The following is a 19,607-nucleotide window of genomic DNA, read 5'->3' as shown; positions in this document are numbered from 1 at the left end:
GCTGAAGAAAGCAGATAATAAAAATCAGAGCAGAAATAAATGAAATAGAGAACAGAAAAATTATAGAAAAAATTAATAAAACGAGGAGCTGGTTCTTTGAAAAGATCAAGAAAATTGACAAACCCTTGGCAAGACTTACCAAGGAAAAAAGAGAAAGAACTCATATAAACAAAATACAAAATGAAAGAGGAGAAATCACCACGGACATCATAGATATACAAAAAATTATTGTAAAATACTATGAAAAACTTTATGCCACTAAATTCAACAACCTAGAAGAAATGGATAAATTCCTAGAACAATACAACCTTCCTAGACTGAGTCAAGAAGCAGAAAGCCTAAACAGACCTATTAGTAGAGAAGAAATAGAAAAATCTATTAAAAACCTCCCCAAAAATAAAAGTCCAGGCCCTGACGGCTATACCAGCGAATTTTATCAAACATTCAAAGAAGACTTGGTTCCTATTCTACTCAACGTCTTCCAAAAAATTGAAGAAGAAGCAATACTTCCAAACACATTTTATGAGGCCAACATAACCCTCATACCAAAACCAGGCAAGGATGGCACAAAAAAAGAAAACTACAGACCAATATCTCTAATGAATACAGATGCTAAAATACTAAACAAAATACTAGCAAATCGAAAACAACAACATATTAAAAAAAATACATCATGATCAACTGGGATTCATCCCAGAATCTCAAGGATGGTTCAACATAAGTAAAACGGTTAATGTAATACACCATATCAACAAAACAAAGAACAAAAACCACATGATCTTATCAATAGACTCAGAAAAGGCTTTTGATAAAATACAACACAATTTTATGTTTAAGACTCTCAACAAAATGGGTATAGAAGGAAAATATCTCAACATGATAAAGGCCATATATGATAAACCATCAGCTAACATCATATTAAATGGCACTAAACTGAAGGCTTTCCCCCTTAAATCAGGAACAAGATAGGGTTGTCCACTTTCTCCACTCTTACTTAATGTGGTACTAGAGGTTCTAGCCAGAGCAATCAGACAACACAACGAAATAAAAGGCATCCATATCGGAAAAGAAGAAGTAAAGGTATCACTTTTTGCAGATGATATGATCCTATACATCGAAAACCCCAGAGAATCCACAAAAAGACTACTAGAAACAATAAGCCAATACAGTAAGGTCGCAGGATACAAAATTAACATACAGAAGTCAATAGCCTTTCTATATGCCAACAATGAAACAACTGAGAACGAACTCAAAAGAAGAATCCCCTTCACGATTGCAACAAAAAAAATAAAATACCTAGGAATAAACGTAATAAAGAATGTAAAGGACTTATATAATGATAACTATAAACCATTGTTAAGGGAAATTGAAAAAGATATAATGAGATGGAAGAATATTCCTTGTTCTTGGTTAGGAAGAAAAAATATAATCAAGATGGCCATATTACCCAAAGCAATATACAAATTTAATGCAATTCCCATCAAAATTACTATGACATTTTTTAAAGAAATGGAGCAAAAAATCATCAGATTTATATGGAACTATAAAAAACCCCGAATAGCCAAAGCAATCCTAAAGAAAAAGAATGAAGCTGGGGGCATTACAATACCTGACTTCAAACTCTATTATAGGGCCACGACAATCAAAACAGCATGGTATTGGCAGAAAAATAGACACTCAGACCAATGGAACAGAATAGAAAGTCCAGAAATAAAACCTCATATATATAGTCAAATAATTTTTGATCAAGGGGCCAACAACACACAATGGAGAAAAGAAAGCCTCTTCAATAAATGGTGCTGGGAAAACTGGAAAGCCACATGCAAAAGAATGAAACTGGACTACAGTTTGTCCCCCTGTACTAAAATTTACTCAAAATGGATCAAATATCTAAACATAAAACCTGAAACAATAAAATACATAGAAGACGACATAGGTAGTAAACTCATGGACCTGGGTTTTAAAGAGCATTTTATGAATTTGACTCCAAAGGCAAGAGAAGTGAAGGCAAAAATAAATGAATGGGACTATATCAGACTAAGAAGTTTTTGCTCAGCAAGAGAAACTGATAACAAAATAAACGGATAGCCAACTAAATGGGAAATGATATTTTCAAACAACAGCTCAGATAAGGGCCTAATATCCAAAATATACAAAGAACTCATAAAACTCAACAGCAAACGAACAATCCAATAAAAAAATGGGAAGAGGACATGAACAGACACTTCTCCCAGGAAGAAATATAAATGACCAACAGATATATGATAAGTTGCTCATCTTCTTTAGTTATTAAAGAAATGCAAGTTAAAACTGCAATGAGATACCACCTCACACTTGTTAGATTAGCTATTATTAACAAGACAGGTAATAGCAAATGTTGGAGAGGCTGTGGAGCAAAAGGAACCCTCATACACTGTTGGTGCGAATGTAAAGTAGTGCAACCATTATGGAAGAAAGTATGGTGGTTCCTCAAAAAACTGAAAATAGAACTACCTTATGACCCAGCAATCCCTCTACTGGGTATATATCCCAAAAACTCAGAAACATTAATACGTAAAGACACATGCAGCCCCATGTTCATTACAGCATTATTCACAGTGGCAAGGACATGGAAACAACCAAAAATCCCATCAATAGATGACTGGATAAAGAAGATGTGGCACATATACACTATGGAATACTACTCAGCCATAAGAAATGATGACATTGGATCATTTACAGCAAAATGGTGGGATCTTGATAACATTATACGAAGTGAAATAAGTAAATCAGAAAAAACCAGGAACTGTATTATTCCATACGTAGGTGGGACATAAAAGTGAGACTAAGAGACATTGATAAGAGTGTGGTGGTTATGGAGGGAGGGGGGAGAGGGAGAGGAAAAGGGGGAGGGGCACAAAGGAAACTAGATAGAAAGTGACAGAGGACAATCTGACTTTGGGTAATGGGTATGCAACATAATTGAATGACAAGATAACCTGGACATGTTATCTTTGAATATATGTATCCTGATTTATTGATATCTCCCCATTACAAAAATAAAATTAAATTAAATTAAAAAAAAAGAGTTTCCTCAGACATTTTGATCCTCTTTTCTTTTTGCTGCTCCGCTTCTATTTATCTTGTTCTCTAGATTGCTGATTCGATCCTCTGCTTCATTCACCCTATTTTAATTCCTTCTAGTGTAGTCTTCATTTCTGACACTGTATTTGTCACTTCTGACTAGTTCTTTCTATGATTTCAATGTCCTTTTTGATGCTTGCTATCTCTTTATTTAGGTGCTCATAATGACCATCCATTGTTGCTCTAAAATCTTTGAGCATCCTACCAATCATTATTCTAAATTCTGCATCTGGTAATTTGGTCATTTCCATTTCATCCAGTTCTTTTACTGGGCATTTCTCTTGTTGATTTATTTGGATTGCATTTCTCTGTTTTCCCATTTTGTCGGTGTATAGATTCCTTTGGGTATGTTGTCTTTGTATCTAGCTGATTCTAGAGTTGGTATTGTCTGCCTCCAATTTCAAGTTGTGTCATTTCTGTATTTTCTTGGGTTGACATCAGCTGTTGTTTATAATCTGCTGTGGGCTACTTTTCTGCTGTCACTGTTCTTTTTGCTATTTGTATTGGTGTTTTCTATGTCTTAGCTGGGTCAGTTGTGAGGAGCCCTTCCTTAAGATACCGCTCTAATCAGGGTTGTTAGGTCCTAAACTGATGCTCACTGTATCTGCCTGCTGGATTTCCCCACCCTGAACCCTCCTGGCTGAAGCCTGGTGCAGATCAGTGTGGGTCACTTCCAATTCAGATCTTGTGTTTGTCTCTGCTGGGCCCAGGTTTCGTATATATCAGCTGCATTACTAGGCTACCTTTTATCTACTCTTGGCCTAGGTGAAGTTTGTTTAAAAGTTCAGGTTCTTGAGATCTGCTTTCTGCCACCTCTTATCGCTGGCTACTTGTTGGGCTCAGTATTGTAATTCAGATATTGGGTACAGTATTGAATGTGGCTTTCCCCTTAGCCTCAGGTGTCATTCTATCTACACTATTTTTCTTTTTTTCTCTTTTATTTTTTTCTTCTTTTTCAGCCCTCAGAAGGGTATGGCCACAAGGGTCCACTGGGTGTGGCCTCTGTGTTCCCTATGTGTGGTCTGTACGTCAGCCTGCCACCACCGCTGCTGCCACCTTGGGCATTCAGGCTTGGGCGCTGCTGGTGCTGGCCTGCCACTGCAGCCATTGTGAGTGGGCCTGTGCACATGCGTGCTCTGGCTGCCGCTGCTTGCAGGCTTGCACATGTACTCTGTCCCTACCCCTAACCCCCGCCGCTGCAAACACCTCAGCCTCCAGGAGTACTCAGCAGTGTGGAAGGGCGGTGTAGCTCAGACCTCAGCACTCACTACCTGTGTCCCTGGTGTGCCCCCTGCTTTTAAGGGTCTCTTTGCTCTGACTGGAGCAGGAGAGCCTCTGGTGGGTGGGGCAATTTCTTCCCTTTGCTGGTGTTGCTGCTCCTAGGAAAACGGTCACTTTAGATTTGGGGAGTGACTGAGCCCAGGGGTTAGGGTGGCTTAACCTCAAAGTGGTTCTCCCTGTGCCTCTGAGATTACACTCTTCTCTGGCAACTACAGTCCTTTCAGCGCTCCCCGCTCCCAGAGATCCGGGTAAGTGGCTGTGAATGAGGTTTTCTGCGTAGTCCCTTTAAGACGGAACCTGGGTCTGAGAGTTCTGACTCTTTCTCACAAACAGTATCCTGGCTCTTTTCTCAGCTAAATACTGTTCATATGCCTCTGCTAGGCTCTGGTGCTCTAGTCTGGGGCTCTGGGCCTGGGGCTGAGGACCCACAAGTCTCTGGGCATCCCACCATGCCACAAGAGTCCCTCTGGGCCGCCACTCACTCCTGGGAGTAGGGCAGCCCTTTCTGCATCTCCACCTTTCCTATCAGTCTCAGTGTGGTTTCTTCAGTGGTCCTTGGTTATAGAATCCTCTTAGTTTAGTCCAAAGTTGGTTTTTCAAGATGATTGTTCTTAAAATTAAGTTGTAATCCACTTTGGTTCTGGGAGGCGGGAGTTGCAATGTCCAGATACTCCATCACCATCTTGCCGCTCTCCCTTTTATCAGATTTTTACCTCATTATCTGCTCACTCTATTATTAGAAACAGACTCAAAAGAGTTTGAATGGTTTGCCTGAGATCACACCTCTGGGATGCATTTGTTGCCTCCTAAACTAAAGCTATATACCAAGCTTGCGGGCACTCTTACCAGGCAGGTGGGAACAGCAGCCTTGAGTTCCAGGTAGTGTATTTTGATAAAAATCCTTTCCTCAGAGTATTTTTGGTCACTATCAGGATTACTTTAATCTCTATTTTTTTTATACTTTGCTTTTTGCATTCCATTAGAGTAATTCATAGTGGACATATGAACACCCAGATGGGGCATGATCTTAAAAAAGTAAAATCTAAGAGAAAATAGCATAATGGAGCATACTGTACTCATATGCATTGTATATATTGTATATAATTTAAATTATGTACTATTTTACCCTCTGTATGTATGTTTGGGTGATGATGCAAATCCTTATAATGTGAGTCATTGTCAAAACTTTGATAGCCACTGGTAAAGCCTGGTTTTTGTTTAGTATCAGGTTCAAATACTTTCACATACAGTTTTATTTACTGGTCTTAACACATCAGGTGAAAGGTTCCAATGGCACTGTGCTTTCTTATGGAATAAATCAAAGAATGTTCCAAGTAGTTGCAATAGTTATACTAACAGTAATATAGAAGCAAAATTTAGTGCTCTGTAATTAGAAGGAATTTTGTGGAATAAAATATTCTAAGCTCCAAACAATCAAATCACTTTGTAATATAATTTTGAGGTGTGGGGGCAGTTGGGGAGTGCCTACACACATTTTCATTCATTATTAATTTTTTCAGAAATATAATAAAAGTTTCAAATAATATCCTTACGTTAATAAATTATATCACAAAGGGCTTAAGTTCATACATTACAATATGTTCTAAATGTCTTTATCAATGTCTCAGAGAAAAGGTATCCAAAGAACTATATTTATCAGTATAGTACATGATAATTTCCATTTTTCACTCTTTTACATTTCAAATTCATTTAGAGTTTATTTAATAAGTATCATCATTATATTTTCTTTTTGGTACAGAATATAATTGAGTTTTTAAAAATATATATACAAATTTTTTTTTTTAGAGGGACAGAGAGAGAGAGAGAGTCAGAGAGAGGGACAGACAGGGACAGATAGACAGGAACGAAGAGAGATGAGAAGTATCAATCATCAGTTTTTCGTTGCGACACCTTAGTTGTTCATTAATTGCTTTCTCATATGTGCCTTGTATGCAGGCCTTCAGCAGACTGAGTAACCCCTTGCTCGAGCCAGTGACCTTGGGTCCAAGCTGGTGAGCTTTGCTCAAACCAGATGAGCCCATGCTCAAGCTAGTGATCTCGGGGTCTCGAACCTGGGTCTATCGCATCCCAGTCCGATGCTCTATCCACTGCGCCACTGCCTGGACAGGCTATACAAAATTTTTCAAGTTATTCTTTTATTGATTTCTTATATCACTATGTATTAATGGACTTCCCTTTATACGCTTAATGTTCTTTACACGGACACTCTATCTTCCTTTTGTGTTATGGTATTACCTAGCAAAATGTAAAAAAAACAAAAAAATATGTAACTTGGAAATTAAATACGAATAATATAAACAAGTAATTTGAACAATTTTCGGCCTCCTCCATTACATACATGTAAAGAAGGTACTGCAAATGAACACTAGACACATGCCATTTCAAAACTTTTACCACTTATGGGGCCCACCCAAGCTGTTTCTAGTGGACTTTCTATATGAATGGCCTGTCTTGGCTCACACTTCACTTTCCGAAAAATGACTCAAGCAGCATCTGGCCTCATCACATCCCATGCATCTCACTATGTGCCCCAGGCCCTGCACTAGAAGTAGCCATTCTTGGTTCAAAGCTTAGTCTTGGCTGGACACTTCTAAGCCCAGCATTAAGTAAATCCTGATGCAGACTGTTTTGCAGCTCATGGTGGGTGGCCCTGAGCAGAAAACAGGAAGTGGCTGACTTTGGCCTGCATACCCTGGGAGGACCCAGAGACAGTGCACTCATTGCACAGCTTCACATCAGGTAGAAATACCACCTAATCATTTCTACAAGTGACACTCTTAAGGGATGAACTTAGTGGACAGCAGAGCCCCGTGAAATAAATCCTGCTCTCTGTGGGATGGGCCCCTGCACAACTGAAACTCCACAGTGGTATGATATCAGTGGTCTGTGTTCACAGCCAGGTCTTCCAGCTAATTGGCTTAGGCGAAAATCTCTCCCACTGATGTGCCAAAAGCAATGAAGGTTCAATTACAAGCTCACACAGGTGGTGTTAGAGGGGCACACATATCAAGTGTCCAGCTTTGGTGATGGAGGAGCCTGTGCCACTGGACCCTACAGCACACCTACTACATTAAGCCACTTCACCCAGCCTAGGAGAGGTCTCTACATAATGCACAGAAACAAACACAGGTAGGAAACCAAAATAAGGAGACATTCAAAACACTGATTATAAGGATGCTGAATGAACTTAGTGAGAACCTCAACAGTAAAGAAAAATATCAGAAAATAAAAATAAAAATAAAATGATGATAGCTCTACCTACTACATAGAAACAAACACAGGTAGGCAACCAAAATGAGGAGACAGATTTCATAACATTGGTTATAAGGATGCTCAATGAACTTAGTGAGAACCTCAGCAGTATAAAAGAATTTCAGAAAAGAACAATGAATAAAAAAAAGAATGATGATAGTATAAAGAGCCTCTGGAACAACACTTAGATCATAGGGGTGCTGGAAGGAGAAAAGAGCAAGAAATTGAAAACCTATTTGAAAAAATAATGACTGAAAACTTCCCTAACTTGATAAAGGAAACAGATACAAGTCCAGGAAGTAGAGAGACTGTCAAACAAGATGAATCCAAAGAAGAACACACCGAGACACATCATAATTAAAATGCAAAAAGTTAAGACAAAGGGATAATCTTAAAAGCAGCAAGAGAAAAGCAGTCAGTTACTTTAATAAGACTGTCAGCTGATTTCTCAACACAAACTTTGCAGGTGAGAAGGGATTGGCAAGAAACATTCAATGTGATAAAAATGACAGACCTCTAACCAAGATTACTTTACCCAGCAAAGCTATCATTTAGAATTGAAGGATAAAGAGTTTCCCAGACTAGAAAACACTGAAGGAGTTCATCACCACCATATTGTATTATATAAAATGTTAAAGGGTTTTTCTTAAGAAGAAGATAAAAAATATAAACAATAAAATGTCAATAAATACATATCTAACAACAACTGAATCTAAATAAATAAACAAGCAGAACAAGCAAGACTCATGGATATAGAGAACATTTTGACAGCTGCCAGATGGAATGGGGGATTGGAGAGATGGGTGAAAAAACTGGAGGGATTAAGTAGAAATGGTTGTTACAGAATGGCCAATGGGGATGTAAAAACAGCATTAAAATATAATCCATAATATTCTAATAACTATATATGTTGTTAGATGGGTGCAAAATTTATCGGGATGATCACTTAGTAAGTTACATAATGTCTAATCACTGGGGTGTATACCTGAAATTAATATAACAATGTATGTCAACTATAACCAAAAAGTAAAAATGATATAAAAAGGAAATAAATATATTATTAGTTACAATAGTAACTAATAGATGTCTACTATTTTAACTTTGATATAATTACCTTCATATTGGGAACATGTACCACATCACCATACTGGTCTTTTGTTTGAACAGTTATGGTGGTAGGCCAACCACAACGAATATCATCTTTATTCAGGATCAAAGATGTCTTCTGAGGATCAGCATAGGAATCTGGCTGAAGCCACCTAGCAATAAACAAAACAAAACAAGGAAACAATAAATTCATGAATATCTTTAATGATTAACATGAGATTAAGCCAAATGAATAAAATGTATCAAAATGCCAACAATAACATCTTCATTTCTGATTCAGTGATAATCATAATAAATTTCTTCCTTGGAAATTGTTAATGAAAAAATTCATTAAAAATATGCCAAAGCACTGATGTCACCGATTCAAAATGCCAGGCTTGACTGGTCAAGGCACGTATGAAAAGCAACCTATAAATTGATGCTTACTACTTCCCCCATCAGCCTTTCTTTTTCTCTCTCTCTCCTCTCTAAAATGAATAAATAAAATCTTAAAAATATATACACCAAAGCACCTAAGATTTCTGAGTTTACAAACAAATTTTAAAATACAAAAATTTGAAATTTCAGCTATGGTTGATTTAAGATAATCAAGGAAATGAATTTAGGTTGAGTATAATTTGAAGTATCAAGTACACTCATTCTTACTGAGGAAGGTTTGCCTTAACTTGCCAGCTTAATAACCAGAGAAAGAGCAACTACTCTGTAAAAGGGACAGAAATGGAATTCTGCTTACGAGAGCAGCTCAGTAAAACATGTATACTGTCCACCTCCTTACACAATTTCTCAACTATCTTCCCTCATTACATCCCCTTCCACATCCATTTTGCCAATTTTCTATACTTTGTGAAAGCTATCCATGAAGTCATTTCACGATCAACAATGAAGCTATCCTGTGATATGAGTAATAAATAATACTGTCATGTGTAAATCTGTCCATAAACACAGTAGTAAGGCTGACTTAAAATATATTCGATTCTTCTCCTATCATCATTTTGGTTTTTAAAAACTAAAAAGTAATCTCTGTATTTTTAAAGTTAAAAGAATAACAATAGGAAAAATGATGATGAAGTAGGTGAATGTCACAACTCCCACCTCCCAGAATCAAAGTGGATTACAACTTAACATAGAAATAATCATCTTGAAAAACCAACTTTGGACCAAACTAAGAGAATCAATAACCAAGGATCACCGAGGAATCACACTGAGCTGGTAGGAAAGGCGGAGACACAGAAAGGGCTGCCTGGCTCCCAGGAGTGAGCGGCAGCCTGCAGAGTCTCTAATGGCTGGGTGGGGGGGGCAGTTTCCTGGAGAGTTGTGGAGCCCCAGCCCTAGAACCAGAGCCCCAGAGACAATTATAGGCATACAGACAGTGGTTAGCTAAAAGAAGAGCTGGGTTACTGTATGCGAGAGGGAGACAGAACTCTCAGACCCAGGCTGTCTTGAAGGGACCATGCAGAAAACCTCATTCACAGCCACTTACCCGGGGCTCAGGGAGTGGGGAGAGCCGAGAGGACTGGAGTAGCAAGAGAAGAGTGTAGTCTCAGGGGCACAGGGAGAGATTGTGGGTGACAGCAACCCTGATCCCTGTACTGGGTCGCTCCCCAAACCTAAAGTGCCCATTCTTCCTGGGAGAACCAAGCCACAAAGAGAATCAAGTACCCAACCCACCAGAGGCTCTCCTGCTTCAGTCAGTGCAGAGACACTTAGAAGCAGGGGACAAATCAGGGACACAGAATTTGAGTGCTGAGGTCAGGGCTACAGGACCCCCAACCTGCTGAGTACCCTCCAAAGAGTAGGAGAGCCCGACTGCAGCCGTGGCTGGGGTGCTTGGCCCACATGGGCATTGGGGGCAGAGTCCAGCAAGGCAGCCTGCACACCAATAACAAGGGGCAAAGCCTGAAGGGGCCAGCCACAGGCCAGCGAGGGCAGACCCTGCGTGGCCAGGCAGATCCCAGCAGGGTGAGGCATCCCGCATGCCTGCGGTGGGTGGAGCCTGACGAGAGGTGCCGTGCACGAGTGGGGGGCAGAAGCAGGCAGTCCCCCGCCCACAGGGAGGAGCAGAGCCCGGAAAGGTGTCCTGCATGCTCTCAGGGTGCGGAACCCAGAGAGGCAGCTAGCGCATTTGTGAAGGGTGAAGCCTGGCGGCCTGCGCTGCAGAGAGGGGGGCGTCCTGCACTCCTGTGAGGGTGGAACCAGGAGAAACAGCCCCTTCCCACGGGAGGAACAGCCCAGTGAGGCAAGGAGACCCACATGCCCTCAGAGCAGCCCTAGGTGTGGCCCGGCGAGCCGTGCTCGTGCCTGAGTGCCTGAGGAGGCGGAAGAGGGGGGCCGGCGGAAAGACCTCACTTCAGTAATAGAGATACCACACACACTGGCCAAGCGTAAACAAAAGCCAGCCTAGGAGTGCAACTGATATTCACAAAGGCATCAGGGCCCAGCAGAAGCAGCCACACATTCTGGATCGCTTGTAGCTCCAAGAAGTTTCCTAAGGGCTAGTAAAAAGCAGTGAATCACACTGGTCTGCGCCCAGTTCCGACCAGGGAGGTCCAGGGTTGGTACATCTAGCAGCCTGATATGAAGAGCATCAGCTCAAGACCTAACAACCATAGTTAGAGTGGTATCAAGTTTATAAAAAGACAAAATGGGAAGACAGAGAAGTGCAATTCAAATGAATCAACAAGAGAAATACCCAGAAAAATAACTGAATGAAATTGAAATGAAGATACTGCATGCAGAGTTTAGAATGATTGTTGGGATCATTATTGCTCAAGGATCTTAGAGCAACAATAGATGGACAAAGTAAGCACCTAAACAAAAAGATAGCAAGTATCAAAAAGGACATTGAAATTATAAAAAAAATCAGACAGAAATAACAATATCAAAAATGAAGACTACACTAGAAAAAATTAAAAGCAGGCTGGATGAAGCACAGAATTGAATCAGCAACTTAGAGGACAAGATAAGCAAAAGCATGGAAGCAGAACAGCAAAAAGAAAAGAGGATCAAAAAGGTCTGAGGAAACTCTAAGAAAGCTAAGGGACAACATAAAGAGAAACAATATCCACATAATAGGGATTCCTGAAGGAGAAGAGAAAGAACAAGGGATAGAGAACCCGATTGAAGAAATTATAGCTGAAAATTTCCCTACATTGATGTAGGAAAGAGTCACACAGATTCAAAAAGCAGAGAGAACCCCATTAAAAAAGAACCCAAAGAGACCCACATCAAGACACATCAAATCAAAATACCAAAGCTAAAAGATAAAGAAAGAATACTAAAACTGCAAGAGAAAAACAGTCAATCACCTACAAAAGAAACCCCCATAAGGATGACATCCAACTTTTCAACAGAAACACTTGAGGCCAGAAGGGAATGGTAAGAAATATTCAAAGTAATGCAGAACAAGAACCTACAACCAAGACTTCTTTATCTAGCAAGGCTATCGTTTAAAATTGAAAGAGAAATAAAAAGATACCCAGACAAAAAAAATAAACATTCAAGAAATTCATCACAACCAAACCAATGATGCAAGAAATATTAAGGGGTCTGTGTAGACAAAACAAAGTGGGGGGAAAAATCTAGTAAAAAAGGAATATAGATTTAACGAAAAAAAGACAATTTACAACTACATATCAATAATAACCTTAAATGTAAATGAATTAAATGCTCCAATCAAAAGACATAGGTTAGCTGAATGGATAAGAAAATAGGACCCATACATATGCTGTCTACAAGAGACCCATCTTAAAACAAAACAGACACATAGACTGAAAGTAAAAGGATGGAAAAAAATATGTCATGCAAATGAAAATGAAAAAAAAGCTGAGGTAGAAATACTTATATCTGACAAAATAGACTTTAAAACAAAGACTATAGTAAGACATAAAGAAAGTCACTACATAATGATAAAAGGAGCAATCTAACAGGAAGAGATAACCATTATAAATATCTATGCACCTAATATAGGAGCACCTAAATATATAAAGCAGACTTTGATGGACATAAAGGGCGTGATCAACAGCAATACTATAATAGTAAGGAATTTCAATACCCCAATAACATCACTGGATAGATCCTCAAGACAGAATATTAACAAAGAAACAGCAGCCTTAAAGGACACACTAGATCAACTGGATTTCATAGGTATCTTCAGAACCTTTCACCCTAAAGCAACAGAATATACATTCCTTTTAAGTGCTCATGGTACATTCTCTAGGATAGACCACCTATTAGGGCATAAAACAAGTCTCAACAAATTTAAGGAGACTGAAATCATATCAAGCATCTTTTCAGACCACAATAGCATAAAAACTAGAAATCAACTACAATAGAAAAACTAAAAAACACTCAAACACTTGGAAAGTAAACAACATATTATTAAATAACAAATGGGTCAACAATGAAACCAAGAAAGAAATAAAAAATTTCCTTGAAACAAATGAAAATGAGCATACAACAACTCAAAAACTATGGGACACAGCAAAAGCAGTCCTGAGAGGGAAGTTCATAGCATTACAAGCGTACCTTAAGAAGCTAGAAAAAGCTCTAATAAACAACTTAACCCTGCAACTAAAAGAACTAGACAAAGAACAGCAAGCAAAAGGAAGGAAATACTAAACATCAGAGTGGAAATAAATGACATATAGACTAAAAAAAAATACAGAAGATCAATGAAACCAAGAGCTGGTTCTTTGAAAAGGTAAATGAGATCGATGAAACGTTAGCCAGACTCACCAAGAAAAAGAGAGGACTCAAATAAATACAAAATTAGAGAGTGGAGAAGTAACAACTGTCACAGCAGAAATACAAAGGATTGTAAAAAAAAATACTATGGGGGAGATGACATCAGAGTAATGGCGGGGTAGGAAGCGATACCGATAAATCTCCCCCAAAACTCAACAAGATCTTCAACCAGAAACAGAAAAACCTATACCTGGAGCCTCCAGATGCTTCGCAATACACCCAAAGGTATGGTTGAGTGAAAAATTGGCTAAATATATAACCAAACCCTGAAGGAAATAGGGAGTAAGAAATGCTCCGCCTTCCTCACTAACCTAAACAGGGCGGCTTTCTCTGGTAACTGTGAATATAGAAACTGAGGCGGGCAAAGGGGGTGAATAGATCCAAGCCGCGGCACAAACGGCCGAACCAGGCTGTGGCACGGAGATCCAAGCCGAGGAAAAACTGATCCTGTGGCAACTCGGGCAATACAAGCTAACACTCGTGCCAAACCCAAACGAAGAAAGACAAGTGGAGCGGCCATTTTACCCAGTCTCCTGGTCGGCGTGCAAGCAGTAGTTAGTGGGCGAGAGATTTCTTCCTAGACCCCAGGGGTGGGTGCCCGTGTTGCCCCACGGAGAGGCAGGGTCAGAGGCCTTTCTGTGGGCCGAGGGCAGAGTCTCTGGGCAGCCCCAGCGCCCTGGGAAAGCTGTGCACAGGAGGGAGCGAGAACTAATTCCAACGGTGGAGATTTTCCATGCTGGAGGGAGTTTCACTCAGAGGGAAACGCAGCCGGCCTCATATCCTGGTCTGCGTGCGCAGCTAGTGAATGAGAGATTCCTCTGAGTGCCTCGGCAGTGCGCGCCCGTGTTATCGCACAGAGGGGCAGAGTCAGGGGCCTTTGTGTGGGCCAAAGCGGAATCTCGGGCCGCTCCAGCGCCTTGCAAAAGCCGCGCACGGGGATGGAGCGAGACTCAATTCAAACGCTGCAACTTTTCCCTGCGGTTGGGGGTTTCACTCAGAGCGTGAGACTGCTGGCCGGATATCCTGGTCGCAGACAGTGAGTGAGAGTTTCCTCCAAGCGTCCCGGAAGTGGGCGCCTGCCTGTGTTACCGGACAGAGTGGCAGAGCCAGAGGTCTTTGAGTGGGCGGAAAGCCCGCCTGATTATGCTAGCAGCTCTGACTGACTGAGCCTTACCCAGAGCCCTGTGCTGAGTGGAAAAAGAGTGGGGAGTTGACAGCTCTTTGAGTCTCTTACTATTCAGGCAGAGGCAGCAGAAACCCCATAGCTGGATTATCAGGCTACTAATTGAGGAAGGAAAGACTAGGAGAAAGGCTCCAGGAACACGGACTCTCTCACTGTCGGAGCCTATAAATGCTAATGAGCATCGACTGCCAAAGAGACTAAAGCACAATACATGACATTGCCATAGAGACTTATCAACTGCAAACCTCTACCTGAGCGTGCCAAAGGGGCAGAACCCGGGGTACAGAGTCACCGACCAGGAAGAGGGAGAGAAAAGAAAAAGCAAGAAGATAACCTCTCAAAATCAAGAATAATCTGCAGACTTTATAACCTATCCCATTTTATTATATTTGTTCGTTTGTTTCTCTTATCTTCATTCTTGATACTTTTTTTCCTCCTCCAATTTGGCCGATTAACTCTCTGCTGGTCTTACTCTCTCCTCTTCTTGAACTAGACTACCCATAAGTGTTACATCTCCCATTATCTTTTCTCTTCTCTTCCTTTCTCTCTATGAGGGTTGCACTCCAAAACCCTTAACTCTCTCTCTCTCTCTCTCCTTTCTTTTTTCTTCTTTTAGTGGTTCCCTCTTTTTTTTTCTCTCTCTCTCTCTTTCTTTTCTCCCTCTATATTAGTTTCTTCCTTTCTCCTTTACATCTCCTCACATTCAAACCTCAATAACAAACAAATTATCTGGGACTCAAACTTATGTTTGTGGCATTTTGGGGGGTTTTTACTTCACCTTTTTAACTCACTAGCAGTGCTCCCATCCCTGGCTCTCCATATTATATAGTTCTTGTTCCACTAAATACAATAGTAATTTTTTAATTTGTCCCCCCATTTTTCCATTTTCCTCTTATTCCTCTCATCATAACTCTTAGACAACCAACACCTAAAAGCAAATCATTTTATTCTTGAACCAAATTTTTTCCTTATTTGCTTTTTGTGGGTCCATACACGCTTTTTTTTTTTTTTTGCCCCTTTATTACTTTTCCCCAATTCAGGCCCTCCATCACAGGCATTGTTTGTTATAATTCAGTTCACCACAAGATTTTCTCAAGAAAGAGGGGAGAGCAGAGGAGAGGAAAAAAGGAGGGGGGGAATAATTTCCTTTTTTAAAAATTTTTATTTTATTTTATTTTTCTTTATTTCATTATTAATTTTTTTAAAAAAAACAACTCTTCGATTTTTTTTTTTAATTTTTTTTAACTTTTTATTCTTTATTAAATCTCATTAATACTATCAACAAAACCACCCTCAGATGCCATTAAGGAAGAGAAAATCGAATATCATAGATACAAAAGAAAGAGAGGTAACACAGCTAGATGAGGAAAAATCTATGGAGAAAAAATTTAATATATTGGAAACCTTGGAGCTAAATGACAGAGAATTCAAGATAGAAATCCGAAAAATCCTCCGAGATATACAAGAAAACACAGAAAGGCAATTTAGGGAGCTCAGAAAACAACTCAATGAACACAAAGAATATATGTCCAAGGAAATTGAAACTATAAAAACAAATCAAACAGAGATGAAAAACTCAATTCACGAGCTGAAAAACGAAGTAACAAGCTTAGCCAATAGAACAGGTGAGATAGAAGAGAGGATTAGTGAAATAGAAGACAAGCAACTTGAGGCACAACAGAGAGAAGAAGAAAGAGACTCAAAAATTTAAAAAATGAGATAGCCCTACAAGAATTATCTGACTCCATCAAAAAGAATAACATAAGAATAATAGGTATATCAGAGGGAGAAAAGAGAGAAAATGGAATGGAGAACATACTCAAACAAATAATAGATGAGAACTTCCCAAGCCTGTGGAAAGAACTAAAGCGTCAAGTTCAAGAAGCAAACAGAACTCCGAGTTTTCTTAACCCCAACAAACCTACTCCAAGGCATATCATAATGAAATTGACACAAACCAACAGCAAGGAAAAAATTCTCAAGGCAGCCAGGGAAAAGAAGAATACAATATATAAAGGAAGGCCCATTAGATTATCATCAGATTTCTCAGCAGAAACTCTACAAGCTAGAAGAGAGTGGACCCCAATATTTAAAGTCCTGAAAGAGAGGAACTTTCAGCCACGAATACTATACCCATCAAAGCTATCCTTCAAATATGAAGGAGAAATAAAAACATTCACAGATACAGAAAAGATGAGGGAATTTATCATCAGAAAACCCCCACTCCAGGAATTACTAAAGGGGGTTCTCCAATCAGATACAAAAATTAAAAAAAAACAGAGCCACAAGTAAAAGCTCCAAGAAGAACACAATAAAACCAAATTTAAACTGTGACAACAACAAAAAGAAAGAGGGGGAGAAGATGGAGATTAACAGTAGCAAAGGACGATGGAGTGCAAAAGTACTCACAAAATAGTTCGCTACAATGAACAGGGTAGGGACCCTTTTCATTACTCAAAGGTAACCACCATTGAAAAAACCACCACAGAAGCACATGAGATAAAAAAGATAGCAACAGAAGAAAGATGTATGGAATACAACCAAATAAAAACAAAAGATAGAAAAACGAAAGAGAAGGATCAAACAAGACACAAAACTAACAGAAAGCAAGATATAAAATGGCAATAGGGAACTCACAAGTGTCAATAATTACACTAAATGTAAACGGATTAAACTCACCAATAAAAAGGCACAGAGTAGCCGAATGGATTAAAAAAGAAAATCCAACTGTATGCTGCCTACAGGAAACTCATCTAAGTAACAAGGATAAAAACAAATTCAAAGTGAAAGGCTGGAAAACAATACTCCAAGCAAATAACATCCAAAAAAAAGCAGGTGTAGCAATACTCATATCGGATAATGCTGACTACAAGACAGGAAAAGTACTCAGAGACAAAAATGGCCATTTCATAATGGCTAAGGGGACACTGAATCAAGAAGAAATAACAATTCTTAATATATATGCACCAAACCAAGGAGCACCAAAATATATAAGACAGCTACTTATTGATCTTAAAACAAAAACTGACAAAAACACAATCATACTTGGACACCTCAATACACCGCTGACGGCTCTAGATCGGTCATCCAAACAGAGAATCAATAAAGACATAGTGGCCTTAAAGAAAACACTAGAGCACCTGGATATGATAGACATCTACAGGACATTTCATCCCAAAGTGACTGAGTATACATTTTTCTCCAGTGTACATGGATCATTCTCAAGAATTGACCATATGTTGGGCCACAAAAAAAACATCAGCAAATTCAGAAAAATTGAAGTTGTACCAAGCATATTTTCTGACCATAAAGCCTTGAAACTAGAATTCAACTGCAAAAAGAGGAAAAAAATCCCACAAAAATGTGGAAACTAAACAACATACTTTTAAAAAATGAATGGGTCAAAGAAGAAATAAGTGCAGAGATCAAAAGACAAAGGAAAATGACAATACGACATATCAGAATCTATGGGATGCAGCAAAAGCAGTGATAAGAGGGAAGTTCATATCACTTCAGGCATATATGAACAAACAAGAGAGAGCCCAAGTGAACCACTTAACTTCCCACCTTAAGGAACTAGAAAAAGAAGAACAAAGACAACCCAAAACCAGCCAAAGAAAGGAGATAATAAAAATCAGAGCAGAAATAAAAGAATTAGAGAACAGAAAAACTATAGAAAAAATTAATAGAACAAGGAGCTGGTTCTTTGAAAAGATCAACAAAATTGACAAACCCTTGGCAAGATTTACCAAGGAAAAAAGAGAAAGAACTCATATAAACAAAATCCAAATTGAAAGAGGAAAAATCACCACGGACACCGTAGATATACAAAGAATTATTGTAGAATACTATGAAAAACTTTATGCCACTAAATTCAACAACCTAGAAGAAATGGATAAATTCCTAGAAAAATACAACCTTCCTAGACTGAGTCAAGAAGAAGCAGAAAGCCTAAACAGACCTATTAGTAGAGAAGAAATAGAAAAAACCATTAAAAACCTCCCCAAAAATAAAAGTCCAGGCCCTGACGGCTATACCAGCGAATTTTATCAAACATTCAAAGAAGACTTGGTTCCTATTCTACTCAACGTCTTCCAAAAAATTGAAGAAGGAAGCAATACTTCCAAACACATTTTATGAGGCCAACATAACCCTCATACCAAAACCAGGCAAGGATGGCACAAAAAAAGAAGACTATATACCAATATCTCTAATGAATACAGATGCTAAAATACTAAACAAAATACTAGCAAATAGAATACAACAACATATTAAAAAAATAATACATCATGATCAAGTGGGATTCATCCCAGAATCTCAAGGATGGTTCAACATACGTAAAAACGGTTAACGTAATACACCATATCAACAAAACAAAGAATAAAAACCACATGATCTTATCAATAGACGCAGAAAAGGCTTTCGATAAAATACAACACAATTTTATGTTTAAGACTCTCAACAAAATGGGTATAGAAGGAAAATATCTCAACATGATAAAGGCCATATATGATAAACCATCAGCTAACATCATATTAAATGGCACGAAACTGAAGGCTTTCCCCCTTAAATCAGGAACAAGACAGGGTTGTCCACTCTCTCCACTCTTATTTAATGTGGTACTAGAGGTTCTAGCCAGAGCAATCAGACAAGACAAAGAAATAAAAGGCATCCATATCGGAAAAGAAGAAGTAAAGGTATCACTTTTTGCAGATGATATGATCCTATACATCGAAAACCCCAAAGAATCCACAAAAAGACTACTAGAAACAATAAGCCAATATAGTGAGGTCGCAGGATACAAAATTAACATACAGAAGTCAATAGCCTTTCTATATGCCAACAATGAAACAACTGAGAAGGAACTCAAAAGAATAATCCCCTTCACGATTGCAAC

General features: G+C 39.0%; 1 protein-coding gene across 16 annotated transcripts in view; it reads right to left on the bottom strand.

Moving 5' to 3' along the window:
- MYCBP2 (MYC binding protein 2) overlaps window positions 1–19,607 on the bottom strand; it is a 333,902-nt gene that overhangs the window by 109,249 nt on the left and 205,046 nt on the right. For all 16 annotated transcript variants that reach the window (XM_066236389.1, XM_066236395.1, XM_066236388.1 and 13 more), the window contains one exon: window positions 8,792–8,936. In XM_066236389.1, the coding sequence (XP_066092486.1) occupies window positions 8,792–8,936 (145 nt within the window). The remainder of the gene's footprint in view (window positions 1–8,791; window positions 8,937–19,607) is intronic.

Source organism: Saccopteryx bilineata, chromosome 6 (genome assembly GCF_036850765.1).
Source record: "Saccopteryx bilineata isolate mSacBil1 chromosome 6, mSacBil1_pri_phased_curated, whole genome shotgun sequence".
Classification (NCBI taxonomy): domain Eukaryota; kingdom Metazoa; phylum Chordata; class Mammalia; order Chiroptera; family Emballonuridae; genus Saccopteryx; species Saccopteryx bilineata.
Note: the sequence above shows the minus strand (reverse complement) of the source record. Positions and strands in the feature narration are given on the sequence as shown.